Source organism: Tachypleus tridentatus, chromosome 3, assembly GCF_004210375.1.
Source record: "Tachypleus tridentatus isolate NWPU-2018 chromosome 3, ASM421037v1, whole genome shotgun sequence".
In the NCBI taxonomy this organism is placed as follows: Eukaryota; Metazoa; Arthropoda; class Merostomata; order Xiphosura; family Limulidae; genus Tachypleus; species Tachypleus tridentatus.
Genome location: NC_134827.1, coordinates 97,450,477 through 97,472,609, shown reverse-complemented (window position 1 = coordinate 97,472,609; position 22,133 = coordinate 97,450,477). Strand labels below are relative to the sequence as shown.

At 32.2% G+C, this 22,133-nt stretch overlaps 2 protein-coding genes across 3 annotated transcripts in view; both read right to left on the bottom strand.

Moving 5' to 3' along the window:
* LOC143247543 (cytochrome P450 3A8-like) overlaps window positions 1–20,227 on the bottom strand; it is a 68,225-nt gene extending 47,998 nt beyond the window's left edge. For both annotated transcript variants that reach the window (XM_076495815.1, XM_076495816.1), the window contains exons 1-6: window positions 20,145–20,227; window positions 18,593–18,689; window positions 17,607–17,659; window positions 17,073–17,169; window positions 15,915–16,043; window positions 12,793–13,030 (exon numbers count right to left, since the gene is read on the bottom strand). In XM_076495815.1, coding sequence (XP_076351930.1) covers window positions 12,793–13,030; window positions 15,915–16,043; window positions 17,073–17,169; window positions 17,607–17,659; window positions 18,593–18,689; window positions 20,145–20,197 — 667 coding nt within the window. In that variant the 5' untranslated portion in view covers window positions 20,198–20,227. The remainder of the gene's footprint in view (window positions 1–12,792; window positions 13,031–15,914; window positions 16,044–17,072; window positions 17,170–17,606; window positions 17,660–18,592; window positions 18,690–20,144) is intronic.
* LOC143247551 (cytochrome P450 3A11-like) lies at window positions 7,231–9,916 on the bottom strand. Its single transcript, XM_076495826.1, has 6 exons — window positions 9,230–9,916; window positions 8,872–8,980; window positions 8,548–8,636; window positions 8,029–8,169; window positions 7,722–7,887; window positions 7,231–7,506 (listed from the first exon to the last, which is right to left on the bottom strand). The coding sequence occupies exons 1-6, from the start codon at window positions 9,286–9,288 to the stop codon at window positions 7,429–7,431; spliced, it is 642 nt and encodes a 213-aa protein (XP_076351941.1). The 5' UTR covers window positions 9,289–9,916; the 3' UTR covers window positions 7,231–7,428.
* Window positions 20,228–22,133: the final 1,906 nt, after the last annotated feature.

Sequence of the window (22,133 nt, the reverse complement as noted above, 5' to 3'; positions counted from 1 at the left end):
TATTTATACGATCCTTTTGTTTGATTAATAACTGTATGAAATTAAACTCATTCAATTTACATACTAGTGTTTACCAGTCTTCTGTTGGTATTTTTCATATTGTATAAAACGTACACAAACTGTACTTACTCGTTTCGAGAACATTTTTGTAGTAAATAAGATTATTACATTAAATGTGTTATTAAAACATAGAAAGATGTCATAAAGGTATTAGATATTATTATTGTCGGAATATTCAAAATGTTCATGCTGCTTTTCTACTTATTACATAATTATCATAGATACAGAAACAGTATGTCAGTCTTGTTTATTTGAACAGTTATGAAACAACAAGTTCAGCCCTTGGCTTCACAACCCATATACTGGTCAACCGACAAGATGTCCAGTATCTGTATCTAAAATATAAAATAGAATTCTAAACTAAAATCTTCAATCATTTCTGTTTTAAAACCTTTTCAATAGATTGTTACTCTCAGGTGTTTGAGACAGTTTATACTAAATTTATTGTAAATATATTTTAATAGATTTCTAATCAAAACATTAAATATTTATTTTCATTCTTAATATTGTATTTTAGGGTGTCTTAAATTACACCACAGTAAACAAACTTCGATATTTAAACCAAGTTTTCTCGGAATATCTGCGATTGTACCCTCCAGTTGTAGGGTACGTTTGTTCTTCTTTCAATTCAAAATGGCGCCCTTTACCAAAACCAATATCTTAGGTGTAAATTATAATCAATAATCAACACCAAAACGCTCAAGCTATATTCATAAATAATCTAATTTATTTTGTACAAAAACTGGTGTATTAATGTTAATTCAAATGAATCACTTACTACAAAAATATGCTAGTTTTGTATACTCAATTCAGAACTGTCCTATAAATAAAGATACTTAAGACACGAATTTAAAAAAACGTCCCACTTTATTCTCATTAAATTAACAGACAAAACATTCCAACAATTTGTGAAACCTTTACAACTGAATTAATGATGTCAGGATTATTTATCGACACCTATATCAGTGAAAATATGTGAGGATTTTCTCAGATCCTTTGGAAGAAATACTATTCTATTGAATAGTGGTAGTAATCTTCCACTACTCTAACGATGCTAAACGAGTAATGAGACAAGAAATACATGTATGTTTATTTGTTTAGATTTGTTAACAGAGTTTCTGACGAGGACTACCAGCTAGGTGATTTAAAAATCCCCAAATAAACTGTCATACAGGTCCCTATTTGGCACCTCCATCACGATCCAGAGATCTGGTCTGAGCCTTACGAGTTTAAGCATGAGAGGTAAACACTAAATACGTAATACATACCTATAACTTTGTGTTATTTTTACAGGTTTATTGATATTTTTCTTCGAAAATATTTACTTTTAGTTGGAGAGAGAACTAGGAATTTTCTGATTTGAAACTTAGTTGTTATAATGTCATGATATACAGGTTTCTTCCTGAAAATAAGAAGGATATTCACCCCATGGCCTATCAAGCGTTTCGATCTGGACCAAGAAACTGTATTGGCATGAGAATGGGGCAGCTGCAAGCAAAACTAGCCTTGTGCAGAATCTTACGCGCTTACATGCTAGTTCCTTCTGAGAAGACAGAAATTGTAAGTTTCAAGTTTTGAATATTATGGAGTAAGAAACACAAGTTTGTTTACACTCACAGTTATCTTAAAATTATAATTTTCTTTCAGATGATCAGATAAGAATATAAGATAGATCACAAAGTAAACAGTAAAATAAGTAAAAAAGTAATAATTATTTCCGATCACATTTGAACTGTGTGAAATAGAATTGTTTTACTTATTTCTTAGTAATTGAAGTATTTTCTTCTCTTTCAGGGAGATATCCAGCATAATGTTAAGTTCGTTACAGTTGTGCCAGGACGTGGCATTCATCTGAAAGTCGTTCCTGTCTAGTAGTGTCCTCTAGTGGAATTATTAATAGTTCTTTAATTAATTCAGAAAATGTATCAGTTTAAATTTAACACATTAACATTATTAAATCTATTTTTCTTGATTATAGTTTTGACTGAAGGTGTGCTTGTTAGTTTCTGTGTTATTAAACAAAGGTGTAATTATAGAACTATAATAAACTGAAGGGTCTTGACAAACTGCTCTTGTTATCCCTTAATCCTCGTAGATCTATAGTACACTAGAAACATGGATTTGAAAAAGTCAACATTGTAATGTGATTATTTACTCTTTTGTAGTGCTGCTTATGAAAAAACGGGTAGATTTTAAATATTTCAGAAAGGTATTCAGTGAATAAGTTGGTTTGTTTACACAATTTTTCTAAGGATGTTGAAGGTTCATTAAGATCACAAGGTATTATACATTTATGTAAATACTCTGCAAAAATAGCAGAGAATTGTGTTTAGAAAGAACAATTAAAGTTGCTATTGCTTTGTTGATGTTTAACAATGACATCCGGTTAAACTCTAGGTAGCATTCTCTATAGCAAATATTTTTCTGTTTTACGAGAATCGTCACTCTGTTACAACAGTGAAATCTAAGCCTACATTCAGAGAACCTCTATATTCTAAATATTTAATTATGGATTAAAACATACATCTATTATAGAATGTCCCATCTGATCAACTCCTAAGGAATGTTAGAAGTTCGGTTTGTTTTGAGGGCTGTCTATGCTAATCGATTCTAAACTTGCAGTGATATATTATAAAGAAGAGAACTGATCAATACCAGTCACCACCAACTGTTGGCCTATACTTTTCACCAACGAAAGGTGGGATTACTGGAATTCTCTCAAAGTGGGATAATTTTAAAACAAGTGGTATAAACAGATTTATTGGATTAACAGTTAGTATCTTAAACAACTTGTAGCTGGAGTATTACATAAGTTAGTTGTATCAATTATGCATAATAAAGTTCCTATACAAATATAGAATTACTGTGTGAGTAAATAACATATAAAAACAATACTGTTGTGACGATTGTTTAACACTAAGTCATCTCATTAAAATTACTTTTATATATTTATCATCTTTTGTCACATGAAAAAACATTTTACTGTTGAAAGTTTACCGGCTACAGTTTTCACATAGTACAGGAAAGAGTGAAAACCTGACGTCAGCACACAGCGAATTTTATAGGAAGATGAATCAAAACAAATATTTGGAAAAGGTCTATAGTCCAAAGGTTTGACTAAAATGAAACGTATACCCACTATTGAAGGTCCCATCCACTCAATCCTTAAGGATTGTAAAATGTTCGTTTTGAACTTTGCACAAAACTATAAGATGCCTATCTCCAAGCTGTTCCTAGTGTAACAGTGATAAGTTAGACTGAAGATAACTTGTTCACATCGCGATACACCTTCGCATTATAACACTGCTATGGTTGAAAATACGAGCATGTTAAAAAGAAATATAAGAGTTATTAAAGACGTATCTTAACACCGAGACAAGTGTATTGGTATTCTTTCCTGTAAAAACATTAAATCATGGACACCTTCAAAATCAAAATACTTTAGTGAATTAACTATATACCTATTTCTTGTTAAAATGGTTAATGACATCATACAATACTACAATAACTTTATACACGTGGACGGTAAAGATAAGTAAAGGCGTAAGAGCGAACTATGCTATTCATCTATAATTTAATATTGTTTTATAAAAAATAAACTACCTATTTTATCCTGGTTAAATACACAAAATATTCAATATTTTGATTATTAGAAATAACTGGAGTGTTCGTACAACAGACATGTTAGGTGTTTATATCTGAAGATTTTCAAAAGTTGGACTAAACTAGATTTAAAAATCTTAGCTTTAAGAAATATTGTGTTTGATTCCTTTATAGATAGGCCTAGCAACTTTTGCGTCGTGAACTTGAATGATGTTGCTATTTTGTTAATTACATCGTTAAAATATAACAGTTGATAGGAGAAGCCCAAAAGCTGGCTGTGGTTGTGGTGACCAGCAGTTCTTCCCAGAAATCTATCTCTTCAAAAATAAAGATGGCTATCAAAATAATTCTTGAAAAGCTGAACGCGAATTTCGAGAACAACTAAATAGTCCTCGAGAATCAACTCCAAAGTAGAATATTACATCTGATATTGAAAGTTCAAGTCATCCTGAAATTAATATCCCAGGAGGTATTTTGAACGTTTTTACTTTAAACAGAATCATACTTTTGTATATTGATAGATCGTATTATAAATACTATATACAATGAAAAAATAACATTCTAACAATTATTTATTTGTTTATTAAGGAGTTTTATAGTATCAATTGTGCACTGTTTCACAAAAGCAAATATAGACTTCAATTTATAATGATTATTTAATATAAAGACAAGTGATATTTTTCTTTTTCCAATAATGCTCAGTTATGTATTTAACAGAAAAAAGGATGAATCTTAAACGATAAAGAGAAGTTAATTTTTATTTTAATTTGGTTTTCCGATTGCAAATGATGGATATTCTGTATTTCAGACAATTCTCAAACAATATTTAAAGAAATTGATCCATTATGATGTAATTCTAATTAGTTCATGTTGTTTTAATCATCAGTAGGTTAAAATCATATTTTCCAAATCCTATTTACATTAACAATTTGAGACAGTATGTTATAATTAATATTTTTTGTTAGAATACATCAAGTAAATAAACATAAGTAACAATGAACTCCAATGTTATGTTCCTCCACTCATATATACTTAATATATTTTGCATACGTTCCTCTGGACTGATCAATACAGATGTTAAAAAGATTTAACTAAAACGGTTTTGCTAATAGAACATTTGGATTATATCATTTTTCAAACATTGTCTTTAAAAAGGTCATAATTGAGAAATTACACATTTTCCTGAAACAAAATGTGATTAATTGATTCTTAGCAAACTTATTGTTCTGATAATTTATCAGATATAATTTTGTTTAGTTGAAATATAAATAAATAACAAATATATAGTCACAAAATTGAATTAAACAGTTCAAATGATAACAATCGATAATTTCTTTTATTGAATGTAATTTTAATTTTACACACTAGATGGCAAAATATTTAAGATGATCAAATGAAAGTCTTTTATTTCACATGAATAACATATATGTAGTTAGACTTCAATGAACAAAAAAAAACAATTCTACGAAATCATGAAATACCTTTGTTGGAAGGAGTGGTCTTCTAACCAATCATGCGAGCGATATATATAATATTGTTTGTTTGCTTTTCAATTTCGCGCAAAGCTACTCGATGGCTATCTGCGCTAGCCGTCACTAATTTAGCAGTGTAGAACTAGAGGAAAGGCAGCTGGTCATCATCACCAACCGCCAACTCTTGGGACACTCCTTTACCAACGAATAGTGGGATTCACCGTAACGTTATAGCGCCTCCATGGCTGAAATGGCGAGCATGTTAAGTGCGACCGAGATGCGAACCCGCGACCCTCAGATTACGAGTCGCATGCCTGGCCCCACCCCAAGAGAAAGAGATAAAGTTTTAACATTGGAACAAATTGAGAAACTTAGTTTGTGCAAAACGAAATAATAAATCTAAAAACCTTTAAGAGATTCGAAATGAGAATGCGACCAATACCACTGAAACACGACTAAGAAAAAGGGTAAATGTGATTCGTCGCGATAGAAAAACTACAAAGCTTTTAGTTAAAGATAAAAAAATACAGAAAGTGTCAGCCATCGGTTCTAAACAATCAACCTTTTTCAAACAGATCTGAATAAAGAAGTTTGCACAATTTATTCCAACAATAACAGTTAAAATCAAATAACCATCGCAATATACAATGGTTTACAATCTTCTGTTGAAACAACAGATTAAACGATCAACTCTATTACAAAATTAACGGCACTTTAAAGCAACCATGCCACCAACTATTAAAAACATCCTGTCATAACCAACCGTATTTTCATTTATTTCCAACTAGCCGGAATGACAATCAGATGGCGCTTTAATGTGCCGAACTCGTGAAGTTACTCAGGTCGTGTCCTCAAACACACAAATTAATAAACAAAACTGAGTTTCGTACTTTGAGGTCAGGAGTGCGTTAAAAAGAGTAGCTTTAAGCAAAATCCAGTAAAATAAAAAAAATACATCTGTTGATGGGTACGTGAGCGACACCTAACGGTTGAAATAGTTGTATCACACTGATCTTTAATCATGTTTTTAATAACTGTTGGTCTCTATGCAGTATGTGTAACGTTGAAATCATATATTAATTAACTTGTAGATTACACTCTGTAAACGGGATGTTCACAGAAATCAGACGTTTCAATAACATTAACCATAAGAAGGCCAGCTTACAAGATTATCAGTTCTTGTGAATGATAATAAAGTTAATTGAAATAAAGTAACAATATAATATAAATAAACGGTTAAAATGAAATATCTTGTATCTTGTGTTATCAAATGTTACCAGTAAACCTTACTTACATAAGCGTTGGTAATTATTGCAATTCATATTCCTGATTGGATTTACATTCTCTAATTATTTTTTAATTAATTTATATATATATATATATCACGCCGAGACCACTGTTACGTCTATTGCATCCCAACTAGTCTGAAACATTCTAGAATTGAACGAAATACCTCGAATTTAGTGGGTGTAGCAGGTGTACTATGATTGAGAAATACGACGTTTTCTTGCTACCTTTCATTCATGACTTATTAAGATTAGCATACGTCGCTCTACGACAAACTTGTCCACAGTATCCTGTCAAAGGTAGAAAACTACCTTGTACGTTTAACTCCTTGAACAACGGTATTCTGTTATGACGTATGACATTAACGCTCTCTGTTTAGTTTTGTGAGCAGTACGTGTACCTTCTCAAACACCTAATGTTTTCTCTTCATGAGATTTAGATGCGATATCATTTAGCCAATAGGCATAAAGAAAACATATTACTCAAAGTTTAGATTCTATGAAAAAACAAATTTTAATAAACACTAGTTTGTTTGTTTGTTTGAATTTCGCGCAAAGCTACACGAGGGCTATGTGCGCTAGCCGTCCCTAATTTTGCAGTGTAAGATTAGAAAGAAGGCAGCTAGTGATCACCACCCAACTCTTGGGTTACTCTTTTACCAACGAATAGTGGGATTGACCGTCCCACTATAACGCTCCACGGCTGAAAGGGCGAGCATGTTTGGTGCGATTGGGATTCGAACACCTTATCCCACCTGGCCATGCCGGGCCTTTTAAAAAGTAGTCAAAATAAGAAACAGTCAGAGATATCCAGAACGGTTCGTCAGTTTATTTTCGTTGATTAATTACAATCCTGTTTAACAATACAAAAACTAATAAACACACTAAATACGATCTATAACCCACGAAAGCAGAGTTAATAACATCAATGCGTTTAACCTCATCTGACAAATGAACGTGATTAAATAAACATAATTTTCGTTTAAATATTCTGCTAGAGGCCACCACTAGACAGGAAATACTTTCACGTGAACTCCATTTATAGGACCAATAGTCAGGAACTTGACTTTATATTGGATATCTCCCTAAAAGACAAGAATATTTAAGAAACAAGTAACACATATGTCCTATGTTGTCTAAATATGACTTGAAAAGGAGTTTTTAATACTATTTTATTTTATATTTACCTTGCCATTTCTCTGTAAGTAACGTTTTACATTATTTTAGGAAAATTACAATATTAGAATGTATTATCTTTGTTCAATGCTTTTATTTCAGAATATTTCAAATTGAAACGTACGATTCCAGTCTTCTCAGAAGGAACTAGTTTGTAAGCGCGTAAGATTCTGGCCAAAGCTAGTTTAGCTTCCAATTGCGCCATTCTCATTCCAACACAGTTTCGTGGTCCAGATCCAAACGGTTGATAGGCCATGGAATGGATATCCTTCTTATTTTCGGGTAGAAACCTGGAAACCATAACATAACACTTAAGTTAGAAAAGTTCACTGTTTTCTTTCTATCAAAATGTAAATATTTCCCAAGACAATTGCTAATGAAACTGTAAAATAGCAAAAGTTCTTGGCATGTATTACGTATTTATTGTTTACCTCTCAGGCTTAAACTCGTATGGTTCAGACCAGATCTCTGGATCGTGATGGAGGTGCCAAACAGGGACCTGTATGGCAGTATCTTTGGGGATTTTAAAATCACCTAGCTGGTAATCCTCATCAGTAACTCTATTGGTGAACCTGAAATAAAGATATGTATTATTTTAATATCATCACAGAAAATGATCACAGTCACAATAAAGAAATGACATCTGTTCCGATCTAACTCGGTTGTAATTTATTTACTCGACTGGTACAATATTTACTTTCTAATTTTGAGACAGAAGTTGCCAGAAAAACTATGGTATTGAGTTTTTTTGTTAGATCGTAAACTAGCAGGTTGTTTTGGGAAACAAGCTATTTTTTTCAGCTTAAAAAGAGAGTACACAAATTTCAATACAGAATAATTTAGATTAATTATAAAAACAGCTGCCGTTATGTGTCAGTAACTGATTTATGTGATAAAATTCTGCTTTTGGAAGATAGCGCCACTATAAATTAAATGAACAACAAACTCACGTGATTAGTGGAGGGTACATTCGCAGAGATTCTGAGAAAACTCGGTCTAAATATTGGAGTTTGTTTACTGTGTTGTAATCTAAGACACCCTGAAAACAATATTAAGATAAAATCGAATAATTATCGACTTGTTTGGAATTCATATTAAACATTTTAAACATAAAGAAACCTTCTGATGACAAAGGAATTGATTTTACAATAATGTTGCTAAATGTCTTGTGAATAACATTTTGCTGAAAGTACGTTAAATTGAAAATTTGAAGTGTGTTGTGTAGTTGAGTGTTCTAACTTATATTTCAGATACAAATAAAACACAAATCTTACATCTTGGCCTAAGATATCGTTTATTTCTTCACGAATTATTTCCTGGACATCTTGTCGGTTTACTAGTATATTAGTTGTGAAACCGAGGGCTGTACTTGTTGTTTCATAGCTATTCAAATAAGTTAAATTTAGTTTCGATTTTGTAGATATGATTATTGGAAAACATATATAAACACAGTATTGAAATACTGAGTATTACTGCAATGATAATAAATCTATAAAATCTTGGTAGGTTTTGCTTATATTCTTTATGAAAATGTTATGTTTATATCACAGCTTCAGTTCTTTTTTAAAATATTATCAAAACAAATAATAAGGTTTTTGTCTATAGTAACGATAATACCAATACATGACTTACCCGGCCAATAGAAATAAGAAGCAATTTGCTTTAATTTCCACATCTGTAATAAATTTCATCTGCTTCTTGCCATTTTTAGAGCTTTCTAATCAAATACAACCAGAAGGAAAAAAAAAACTACAAACATTTGACCAAACAAATAATTGAATTTGATATAAAATCCTTAAGAACAGTAAGATACATTAGTATGAAACGGTTTGAGTGGGCTTGTGGTAGCTCAAAGGTCACTGGTGAAATGAGCAAAACAAAAGGATGAAATAAGCTTTATATGACTAACAGTGAATAGACTCAAACTGTTAACACGTGCTCTTTAAATCTGAATCCACGTTTGAATTGTTCAACAAAAATTACTATAGTTGGTTATATGGTAGAGAAAAGAACGGTACAACAGTGATATTACGAAATCCACAATGAAGCATGGTTTAGGATCAGGACATGTTTATGTCTGCGTCTTAACGAATAATGAAGGTGATCTGCACAGAAGTGATGGCACCTTGACTGCATGCAGACTCTGTTACATCATACATTTCCTTGTGGTTTAGTATTCATTGCACGAGGATTCATTTTTTCACAAACCCATGCATACATAAGATGTTTTATAACAAGAAAACGAGGTATACTCATGACAATGTATGAGTGAAAGAAGCGAATAATGTATAACAGTATGCTAATAAACGTTCAGTATAATAATAGTTGAAACAGTATTTATATTAAGTAATAATTTGAATAGTAATTATTATTGTAAGAACTTATTTAAATTGAGGAATTGCAAGATTTGTGTATATCAAAATTTATTTTGTATTTTAAAGACAATTTCTATACTAAATAAATTGTAATGTTGAAGTTGTTTTTCATCAATGAAAGTATATTAGGCCTAAGGTCACCTTTTCACCATTGAAAGCACCTTTATTGGCTCGTCTTCACCAGCCGTCAGGTGTTTAGCAGTGGCATTTTCAATGTCTTCTTCAGCCATTTGAGCATCCAACATCATCTGAAGAAGATCAGCTCTTCGAAGCTAAAAAATAAGAGAAAATACCAAACTTATATACAATGATTAACCAATAAAATAATTTACAGTAAAATTTCGATGTTGTTCAGAAGAGTACAACTGACTTTTGAAACAAAATCAAACCATACTGGTGTTTGGGAAGTTACAAAAATAGTCGAATTCATCTTTAGATATCCTGCTTTAATAAGATGTCATAAAGTGTGTAAATCCTTAAGGTCATTATTTTATCGAATTAGAAGGAAGAAGAAGCATTAACGGTTTAGAAAACCTGTTTTAGTTTTGAGTTGCCTGGTGATTAGCATCTTGGGCTGCGGATCGAAGGTTCCAACTGGTGCTGCTTAACACCAGACAATGTTCTTCTGATGACGGTTTGAGTGTTTGTTTTGAATTTCGCGCAAAGCTACACGAGGGCTATCTGACTTTAATTTCGTTATTTAAGACTAGAAGCAGCTAGACATCACCACCCACCGCCAACTCTTGGGCTACTCTTTTACCAATGAATAGTGAGATTAACCATCACATTATAACACCCCCACGGTTGAAAGGGCGACTCTCAGATTAGAAGTCAAAAGCTATGACCGCATGATTATGCTGATTATTATGTGATAACGGATGCTGCTAATTATAGACAGCTATACCTGAATTTTAACCCATTTAAGCCATTTAATCTATGTGCACATAACCTGCCATCAGGTTAAAACTTCCAATTGCGATTCTCAGAGCTACTTTATAAAGCTCCAATCTTATCACTTGCAACGAATGTGGCTTCAGATATTGATGTAAACAACACCTTTTTTAAAGACATTACTCCAGAGATAAAATTATTAGTGGCTATTTCACGGGATAATTTGGAACGGACTTTCTGAAAACTGAGTGACGACAAGAGTTATTACCGATATGATGAAACACTGAAGAAATATTACCTCTGGATTTCTTCGTCTTTCCTTTATCACTTTCGTAATTCCTTCGACTATAGATCTTCCTGGGGTTGAGAATATCTGATGCCATATGAAGTCCACCAGTTTTCGTATTGTACCAACGATGCTAAGAAACTCAGGAAAACATACTGAAAACCAAAGCCGTTTATCAATAAACCACCATAAGCGTTTAAATAAAATGATAATCCACATTAAACTTTTAACATCGAGTCAGGTGTAGTTTTCTAATTTCAAACTTAAGTTAGTTGTATTTTCAAATAGAAAACGTCTGGTGGAGACTTACATTGCTCTACTTTGAAATAATATAACTCTATACACATTTACATATCAATACTTCGTTCCATCTTGAAATTCAACTCAAGAAAATGATCCATGCAACAAGAATTTCTATTATTTTCTAATATGTGTCTTTTTTAACATGCATCATTTTCTTTCATCTGGGACCGATGCACCAATGTGTGGCCTGAGTGACAGTAAAGTCAAGTAGCCCACGTTTTATTGTTGTAACGTCATTACGACAGTGAGTAACAACACCATTTCAGACGTGTATTTTTATGGGTTTACCCGAACTTTGGACAGTGTCATTGACAATGGTGACACTGTCCAATTTACTTGTGTTTTTATATTAAAACGGCCCATTGACCTTTTCAATTATTTTTAGATCTTTTATCCAAATTTTGGACATTGTGTTGTTTTAACTTTATCAATTTATTTTTTAGGCTTTTTAACAGTTTAACTTTAACATTTATACCGATTGTTTGGCGCACATATGGCAAAATTCTTAGTATTTCTGGTTAAGATCAGAACTAGATGTTAGACGTTAACGTGTGAAATGGAACATTTAGTCAGAGTAACTATATTTTATCCACTTATTTGGAATACGTCTCTAGACTTGTTAGTAGAATGAGACCGAACGCAAGAATAAATTATGTTTACTTTTATTGAATGTACAAAGTCAAATACATTTATAATGTTCGAAATACAAAATAATATTACCCAGTAATCACTAAATACAAAGTAAGAAGTAAACTGTAAATTTATTAGCAAAAAAATGTGATACCTGACGCACCGAGGCCCGACATGGCCAAGTGATTAGGGTGCTCGACTCGTAATCTGATGGTCTCGGTTTCGAATCCCTATCACACCGAACATGCTCATCCTTTCAGCTGTGGGGGCGTTATAATGTGACGGTCAATCTCTCATTATTCGTTGTTAAAAAGTTGCCCAACAGTTGGATGAGCGCGGTGATGACCACCTGTCTTCCCTCTAATCTTACATTGTTAAATTAGATCTGGCTAACGCAGATAGCAATAGGGTAACTTTGCGCGAAATTCAAAAAACAAACAAACAGTCTTAAAACTCTCTAGTGAACGTACGTCATATAAATCAAATTTACTGGCCAGTACAACGTCATGATTGTATGTTACATAGTGAAGTCACACACAGAAGATGTTATGCAATGAAGCCACATTTAAAACATGTCTTTCCCTACGATCTGTACATAAATACTAGAGAATTTTGTTTTTTCAAAATTTCCAACACTTAAAAATAGACTAAAAATGGAAAGAAATCGAAATGTGTCTTTTAACATCAAAAAGAATTCAATTCAAACATACTTGATAAAAAGATGAGAAACTGCGAGGTCTGGATGTTGAAAAAAGCTCTGGAATTGATCAGAAATGGATCTTTTGGATTACGCTGGACATTTGTCTGGGCTCCAAAAGCAGTTTGACCAATGACATCAGTTGTAAGTCCTTGGTACATCTCGTATATATCGAAATCCTCTTCTGTCTGGGCTTTTGGGGCTATTTTTTCCATTAGGATATCAACAGCTTTCTGCATGATTGGTGTCACCTCGAATGGAAATTAGTTTACTACAGGTTTGTATTATAATACAAAAAATCTGCAGGTAGGTGCTTTGGATTATCATTAGTATACTAGTTATTGAAAAATGTCAGTGATAAAATTCATATATATATAAAATCAAAATTGGAGTACTTTGATTACGTGTTAACTTACAGCTTGAATTTGATTTTTCTAGGACAAAGTAATAGTAAACTTAAATTATGTAACATAACATCAAAAAGGCAGCAAAGGCCCATTTGATCCAATAAATTAAACTAAACATTGAAAAACTCAATAATATCACTTAGATTCAAATAGTCATCAAACTTTCCCTCAAAGTAGCTTATTATAAAAGATCTGAAGGCAACCTGTTCTAAATTAAAGGTCTTAGATGACCCACACTCTACTAAAATCTATACTTGTGCCATCTAATCTTACCAGTTCCACCATTAAATACGATGAACAATGAGGTATTAGCACCATAAATTCCATTAACAATCTTGAACACTCCAGTTAGATCCCTTCTCTTTTATCTGGTTGTTTAAAAAGAAACCAATTTTAGAAAGCTTAACCTCGTATGACAACTTTTCTGTCACAGATACTGTTCAAGTATCCTTTCTCTGTCCTCTGATCATATTCCGTCATTTCAATGTCCTTTCTATGGTAAGGAGCCCAAAACTAAACACAGCCAAATACGGTTTAATAAATCTCTATACAATGACACTATAACTTCTTTAAACTTTCTGTTTAATATTTCTCTAGATACAAATTATATTCCTATTTGTTCTGCCACTAGCAACAACACATAGCTTGAATGACTTTATAAAAAGCCACAACTCCAGTGTATTTTTCTTCCATAATACTTATTAGATTATTCCCATTAAAGTTTTACTTCGAGTGCAAATTGTGATTGTTGTTTAACTTCGCACAAAGCTACTTTAGGGCTACCTGCGCTAGCCGTCCATAATTTAAAAGTATAAGACTAGAGGGAAGGCAGCTAGTCATCACCACCTACCGCCAACTCTTGGGCTACTCTTTTACCGACGAATAGTAGGATTGACCGACATATTGTGATATCCCACATGTTTGTTTCTTTGTTTTTGAATTTCGCGCAAAGATACACGAGGGCTATCTGTGCTAGCCATTTTTAATTTAGCAGCGTAAGACTAGAGGGAAGGCAGCTAGTCATCACCACCCATCGCCATCTCTTGGGCTACTCTTTTACCAACGAATAATGGGATTGACCGTAACATTATAACGCCCCCACGGCTGAAAGAGCAAGTATGTTTGGTGCGACGGGGATTCCAACCCGGGACCCTCAGATTACGTGTCAAGCGCCTTAACTCACCTGGCCATGCCGGGTCTTATCCCATATGCTTACACGTGAAGTGGATCTGAGTTTGTGGCAAAACTTATAAATCATCCCTGTAGTCCTTTCTTATTATTACCTTTGAAAATTACACGTAATGTGGCATAGATTCTAATGTTAATAAAGGTTTGTTATAACATGTTTGATATTTTACGTATTATTAGACACTGGTACAAACATCATAAAACGTATGTGTATAAATCATTATAATTATAATGACTGTTTATAGTTATTATTTTAACAATATTTGTACTGGTATACAGATGAATTAATAATAATTACTGTAGTAGCTAAATTGTATGTGCGTATTTTTTTATGGCAAAGCCACATTGGGCTATCTGCTGGGTCCACCAAAAGGAATTGAACTCCTGATTTTAGTGTTGTAAATGCAAATATTTACCACTGTACCAGTGGAGGACTTAACCTGTATGTAAGTATTATTACTAATTTAAATGTGGTTTAACAATGTTGACCCTCAGAGGCTCAGTGGTATGTCTGCGGATTTAAAACCGGGTTTCGATACCTATGGTGGGCAGAGCAAAGATAGCCCGTTGTGTAGCTTTGTGCTTAATTCAAAACAACAACATTATTTAATCTTTATTACGTAATAATAACATTTAATTACTTTTAATTAACTGTCATTTAATTTAAAGTCAAGTTAAAGAGAGAAAATAATAAAATGATTTATAAAAGCTTCATGATTTTTAGTTTATTTTGAGATAAGTAATTAAAACAAAACGTTTGTAAAAATCTGAAACTTGAGAATTAAAACAGTAGAATTTTCTTCTTTCTTCAACTATCTATAGATGTAGTAGATTAATAGACAGTACAGACAAAACAGATGAATGTACTGAAAGACAGTAACATATTTATACACAGGAGAGAGAAAAGAAAATACAGAAATGGAAAAATAAGCAAATAGACAGATGAATTTACTGAAAGACAAAAACATATTTATACATAGGAGAGAGAGAAGAAAATACAGAAATGGAAAAAAATAAACGAATAGACAGATGAATGTACTGAAAGACAGAAACATATTTATACAGAGGAGAGAGAGAAGAAAATACAGAAATGGAAAAAATAAACGAATAAACAGATAAATGTACTGAAAGAAGAGAAGAAAAAAAAATTTATACAGAGATAGGAGAGATGTACTGAAAGAAAATACAGAAATGAAAATACTGAAATAAACGAATAGACAGATGAATGTACTGAAAGACAGAAACGTGTTTAAACAGAGGAGAGAGAGAAGAAAATGAAGAAATGGAAAAAAATAAACGAACAGACAGTACAGGTAGATATATTAATATACAGAAAGACAGAGATACATATATTTTATATTTTCTACAAGAGCGGCACCTGAGGGTTTGGTGATGAAAAGACATTGTGTGATCTCTGCAGCAGCTTTTAAATGTGTAAAATATGATAACGTAGATTTATGTGAGAAGTGTCTGACGATAGTTACTGTTATCAGACTACATTGAAACAATGTTTAAGTTGTAGAATAAATACAATACTTACCTGTTTCATTTTGCTGGAACTGAAGGTTGGAGTGAGGAGACTACGAACTTCCTTCCAGTGTTTTCCACGAATGAAAATCAGGTGTGATTTAGACTCTTTCAATGGCTGCGAACCTCCAGGGATTAACATCTATGATGATAAGAAAGATGTCTATGCATTGGATGAGATAAAAATACTTTAGTTTAGGGTAAACCTCTGTGCCAAGATAAAAAAAAAAAACATTATGAAATGTTGCTGATAGGTACACTACCGACAATATTTGTAATTCAATTATAATATTTAAAAAAGTAACAATTAGGCTAAAAGATCAATTTATAAACAGTCTGATGGGGCTATCTCGAGGGCTATCTGTGCTAGCCGTCCCTAATTTAGCAGTGTAAGACTAGAGGGAAAGCAGCTAGTCATCACCACCCACCGCCAACTCTTGGGCTACTCTTTTACTAGCGAATAGTTGGATTGACCGTCACAATATAACACCCCTACGGCTGAAAGGGCGAGCATGTTTGATGTGACGGGGATTCGAACTCGGGACCCTCAGATGAGGAGTCGAATGCCTTAACACACTTGGCCATACCGGGCCATTAATAATCAGTAATTACTAGATTAAAATTATTGTTTTTTGAGCAAAGCTTCACAGTGGACTATCTGTATCCTATCAACCGCGAGTATCAAAACTTATTTTTATCGTTATAAGCCCTCAGACATAACGCTTAGCCCTTAGGCTTAACGGAATGGTTAAAGGTGTATTGGTGAGAAAAAAAATCATAGCTTCTACATATTTCCACTTTTACTCTTTATATCAGATCTACGACTGTAGTAACTATTTTAAACAGGTTTGTGTCCCACACCTATTACTATTGTACTGCGTATTTATGTTGTTATCATTACATTAGTATCACATTCACATGCAAAATACTTGTACGAAAATTGAGAAAACAGTACGCATGACAATACCTTACAGCAGGTATATTCTAAACTAGTTATGGATGAGAAATGTCACTTATTTTAGTGTTATGATTTAATTATTCACATATTCTGTCCTTATTTTAGATTACCTACTTTAAAGCATTCTGGTTGTTTGAAATATTCCGTGTGTGACATTGTTTGGTTAATTAAACTTGTGATTTTCAAATTATTTTGTAGGTGGCGCTTTCTTACCGGTCGACCCGTAATCTTTTGAAAATCCTTAATTTGAATTTGTCGCAAAAGGTCCAAATCCGCTACAATAATTATAGGTAATCGTCCGAAGTAGAATCTAGGAAATAAATATTAAAATATTCAGTAACAGATACGTGAAAGAAAAACGTTTATTAAATTGTTTTATACTGCGAATTTCACTATTTTAACAAAAATGTAAAAAATGTCTTATGTGACAGAATGGAAAATAAAGTGTAAAATACATTTGTGAAAGACATGATTTAATAGTGAAGGGTTAAAGGAAAATCTGGTAATAATATAGAAATGTATATTAATACGTTATATATTATCTTTATCTATCTAGAATAATGTTATAGAGATAAATATAAAACTGTCTTTAATATTTGTCTTTGATGTCAACCAGCAACAACAGAGTGAAGTGAGGGAAGAGTTTCTACCTTCGTTTTGTAGGTGACGCCGCCTATTAGATGTATCAAAAATCACGTTAACAAATAAACTATTTGGTCATTTTCTGAAAGCTGTAAAACAACTTACCCACAAATCTTCCCATACTTTTTTATCCATTCTTCATGACATTTAATAGCACCCTTTAATAGAGAGAAAAATATACACATTAATTATCTATGTTGAAAATAAAGTAAAAATTTAACCAAAGCTGTAATCCATCTGAAATAGTTACGATGAAGTTGATCAACTTTTGAGGATTACTGAGGATTACTAACCAATAAACTGAGAATTATTTAGCCTATACTACAGATAAAATGTTGACAGCTTATTGACCACTTATGTAAAGTTTCATTATTAAAATATTTACTGTACGTATTTAACAATGAATCTTGGAGTTAAACAAAGTTAATCAAACCATCTTAAGTATAAATGTTGAGTACATAACAACAACAATAGTGAGTAGTTTTGTAAGATTGTAATACATAGTGTTATTAAAGTAAAGATGTATTGCTTTTCATGGTCTTGTTGTAGCATCAATTACTGCAGAGATGTTTCATTTGATCTGCTGCTACAGCAGTTGATGGTGAATTATTTTTACTGTTAACTGCAGCAGTTGTTTGTTCAGTGCTTGAGTTTTACTATTTCAATAAATTTCTGGAAATGTTTGCATTGATATGGATTGGTAGTGTTTTTTATTTACAAATAAAATTTAAACTATTTATATATAATGTTTCTATCGAAATTAATCTTATTTTATCTTATTTTTTGTAGCCCACATTTTACATTTTTACAATATTTTACTTGGTTTAAAAAAGTTGAAATCCCAATATCCTTATTCTGTAAACTTAGACCTTGAGAGGAAAAATTTATATGTCGTAAAAATGGTTTAGTTATTGTATTTCATATTTAAACAAAACTGAAACCAAACATGTTGATGTGATAGCTCAGAACTCCAATTCGTTGATTTTTTTAAAAATTTTGAACTTCCAAGAAACTTAATTTAAACTTATAATAATAGATTTTCTCAAATTTTGTTTGAAATATTAGAATTTCAAATAATTTTTTTTCGAAACCTTGGTTTGAAATTCTCTCAAGTTTCCAAAGAAAAAGTTTGGTTGTGGTCCTGGAATGCCAAGGTCTTGAAAGAAAGACAACTTCTTCTGTCGCCACCTGTGGTAGAACAAGACGAAACTGTTACGTCACTCTTACTAGTTTAGACTATATGTTTATAGGGTTACGTACGTAGGGTTCTGAACAAATCTGATGGCCGTGTCATGAGACGTTCTATCTACAATCTACACCCAATCTTCCATTACCTAAATCATGATGCCATCTGTACGTTCCCTAATCCTAATACCGATTCTTCATGGTTTGTTAAAGTTACGAAATCCTTCCTCATGAACCTAGATTTACATCGTTAGAGTCTCCGAAAAAAACTCTTTGAAGTTGAAATAAAACCAAAATAAAAGAAACAAATATTTTTATTTCTTACTTTTGAAGTTTATATGTCACGTCCTGCTGTGTTATAGCCTATAGAGAGCATAATTATTCTCGTGATTCATGGTATGTACACATTTCACTGACGTCACGACAGTACGAATAGCAAAGTTAAGGGGGCCTTGGAAATGTTGATAAACTTTCGCATGAGGAATGCTTGTACATAGTCAGCTCATCTGTTGCCACAAACATAACGTGATGATCCCGAACCGGATAAGTTAAATTAAAACAAGATAAATGTATGGAAACCTACAATTCAATGCACCTAAATGTCTCTTTTAAATTGTACGGCAAATTCAACTAGAAATGTATAATTTCAGTTAAAATAAAAGCTTGGTTACAATATGATCTTCATGACCTTCTGAGATGTTCCAAAGAGCTATTACCAATAGAAGTGACTTTAGTTATTGAGACAGAATTTAGCAACTACGTTGGTTTCAAACATCTGAAGAATTGTACGGTGTATCTAATTTACAAAACATATGCACGTTGTAATAGTAGCTAACGTTAACAGATTTACTGTCAGTAAATAGTAGGTCCTTAATGTACCCATCCTATGTCATTTTACAAATATACGTATATTATTTGAAATAATCCACTGAAAGGATAAATCTTAAGCATAGACCTTTCTATAATTTTTTTTATTTGAGGACCATAAGAGATAAATAAGTAGGGTAGAAAAATTGACACTTTCATTTTAACTAAAGTTACAATAACGTGTCAGTAATGAATTCATAAAAACTCTGTGAGGATAAAATAATACGTCATGTTTAAATATGATAAGTTAGAGCCTTTCAAGTTTAACATTCAAAATATGTTTTAATATTTCTAAGTTTAAATAGAAAATTAAAGATCGATACATTTAGATTTCATTTTTCTATTTCAAGTTTCAGAATTAAAACCCTTCAAGTTTCACATTCTAAATACGTTTTTACATTTGTTACAAAATCTATGTAATACAAACAAGGAAAACTCTGATTCTTCATAGATCTATCTGTTTCACTCAACTCACTACGTAGTAATTTCTACTTAATCACTAATTACGTTAATGTTTTTCCTCTTGTTCATCAATTTGGTTTCTTTTTTTTGACAAACAGTTTCTATCTACTTGTCTGTGAAACCACCTACCTGAACCAAGTCACCACCAATAACAACAGAACAGTAACGACCAACAACATCATCTTTACTGGTTATTATTTGGTGTAGTTTCCTCACTATATTTTTTATAATATATGATGCGACACCTGGCGGTTAGAGTGTTTTTTGTAATTTTGTGGTTGGATGTTTTGTTTGTCTTTCTTTACAAACGTGCATGTGTTGATATCATATACACATACAGTCGTGAATGTATCGAGCGTATTTAATACACAGGTATTCAAAGTACCTCTAGCTATTAATTATCGTTTCTTTTATTCATTGTAAATTTGCTTGTTTTGTTATGTATTACATTTTACCTATCACTATAAGCCATTTACATTACCCACCTTTATCTTTACTTTTTTATAATTTATTCATTTATCATCCGACTTTAACTTGAAACACTTTCACGTGAAGTATCTTTGTTTTCTCATTCTACAACTTAGACTTAATTCAGTTGTACTACTTTATAACAGGCCGTACCTGGGTCATGTTGTTAATTTTGTAAGCTTAATTTTATGAATGAAGACGTAACTTTCACAATATTACTATACTTGTAGATTGAAAGAATTGTTGAGTTTATGATTCATTGAGTTCAGTGTTGGTCAGTGATTTACAGAGACAGCTGCTACATCTAGAATACAGCAAACGTTATTGAAAAAATAAATTAATTCATTATTATTACGTGTACCGTAATTCACAATAGTTTCATTAACCCAGTAGAACACACCCAATGTTATATTAGTGGTGTTAGAAGTGTAAACATTTTGTGAAGATAAGTTTCACTTTAGACTACAGTTCAATATAACAATTAGTGCATCGATATGAAACAATGGAGAGAATAAGGAGAAATACCTGGAGCACCAAAATAATATAAAAACAGATGTTTAAAAGAACAAAATATTCGTACATAGAAACTTAGTACGTGACAAAAGTAAACAGACAAGACAAGAGAGAAAGGTCGCAGGTTATGTGAATGAGAAAAAATATCAAGAGAAAAATTAAACAAAGAGAGAATCTAAAAGAGAGAGAGAAAACCAAGAAAGAGGGATTTGGGTTTAAAAGAGAACGTAGTTCTTAAATAATAATTAAAAATAATGAATATAATTAAAGATCAGTAAAACTATTGTAGATGTGTGGAAGGATTATAATGATATGAATAATTATTGCTGTATTAAAAATAGCCTAACAGTTGGCGGTGTGTGGTGATGACTAGCTGTATTCCTCCAAGTCTTAAACTGCTAAATTAGGGACGGCTAACGCAAATAACACTCATTTAGCTTTGCGCAAAATTGAAAAACCGGACAAACAAACAATATTTGGGCAGGGTCCCAGAAAGTGTTCTCTTTCAAGATCAAATGACACCAAAATAAAAGAAACAAATATTTTTTTATTTCTTACATTTGAAGTTCATATGTAACGTCATGCTGTGTTTTCACCTACAGAGAGCATAATTATTCTCGTGGTTCATGGTACGTGCATGTTTTACTGACTTCACGACAGTACGAATAGCAAAGTTAAGTAGCCCTTGGAAATGTTGATAAACATCCGCATGAGCAATGCTTGTACAGTGATGTTGAGAAAACCCGCTTGTAGAAAAATATATATGCAAAAACGGCTCGTTTTTACATATATAATGCTAGTACAGAGCCATCTGTTGTCACAAACATAACGTGATGACCCCCAACCAGATAAAACGAATTAAAACGAGGTAAATGTATGAAACCTTACAATCCAAAGTACCTAACTCTTGTAAGTTGCAGAAATGTGTAATTTCGGTTGAAATAAAAGTTGGGTTAAACATGATCTTCATGACCTTTCTGGTTAGTTCCAACGAGCTATAACCAATAGAAGTGACTTTAGTTATTCACACAGAACTGAGCAACTAAGTTGGTTTCAAATAACTTAATAATTCTTCAGTACATCTATCTTACAATATCTTTAGAATTTGTAAGAGCAGCTGACGTCGTCATATTTAAA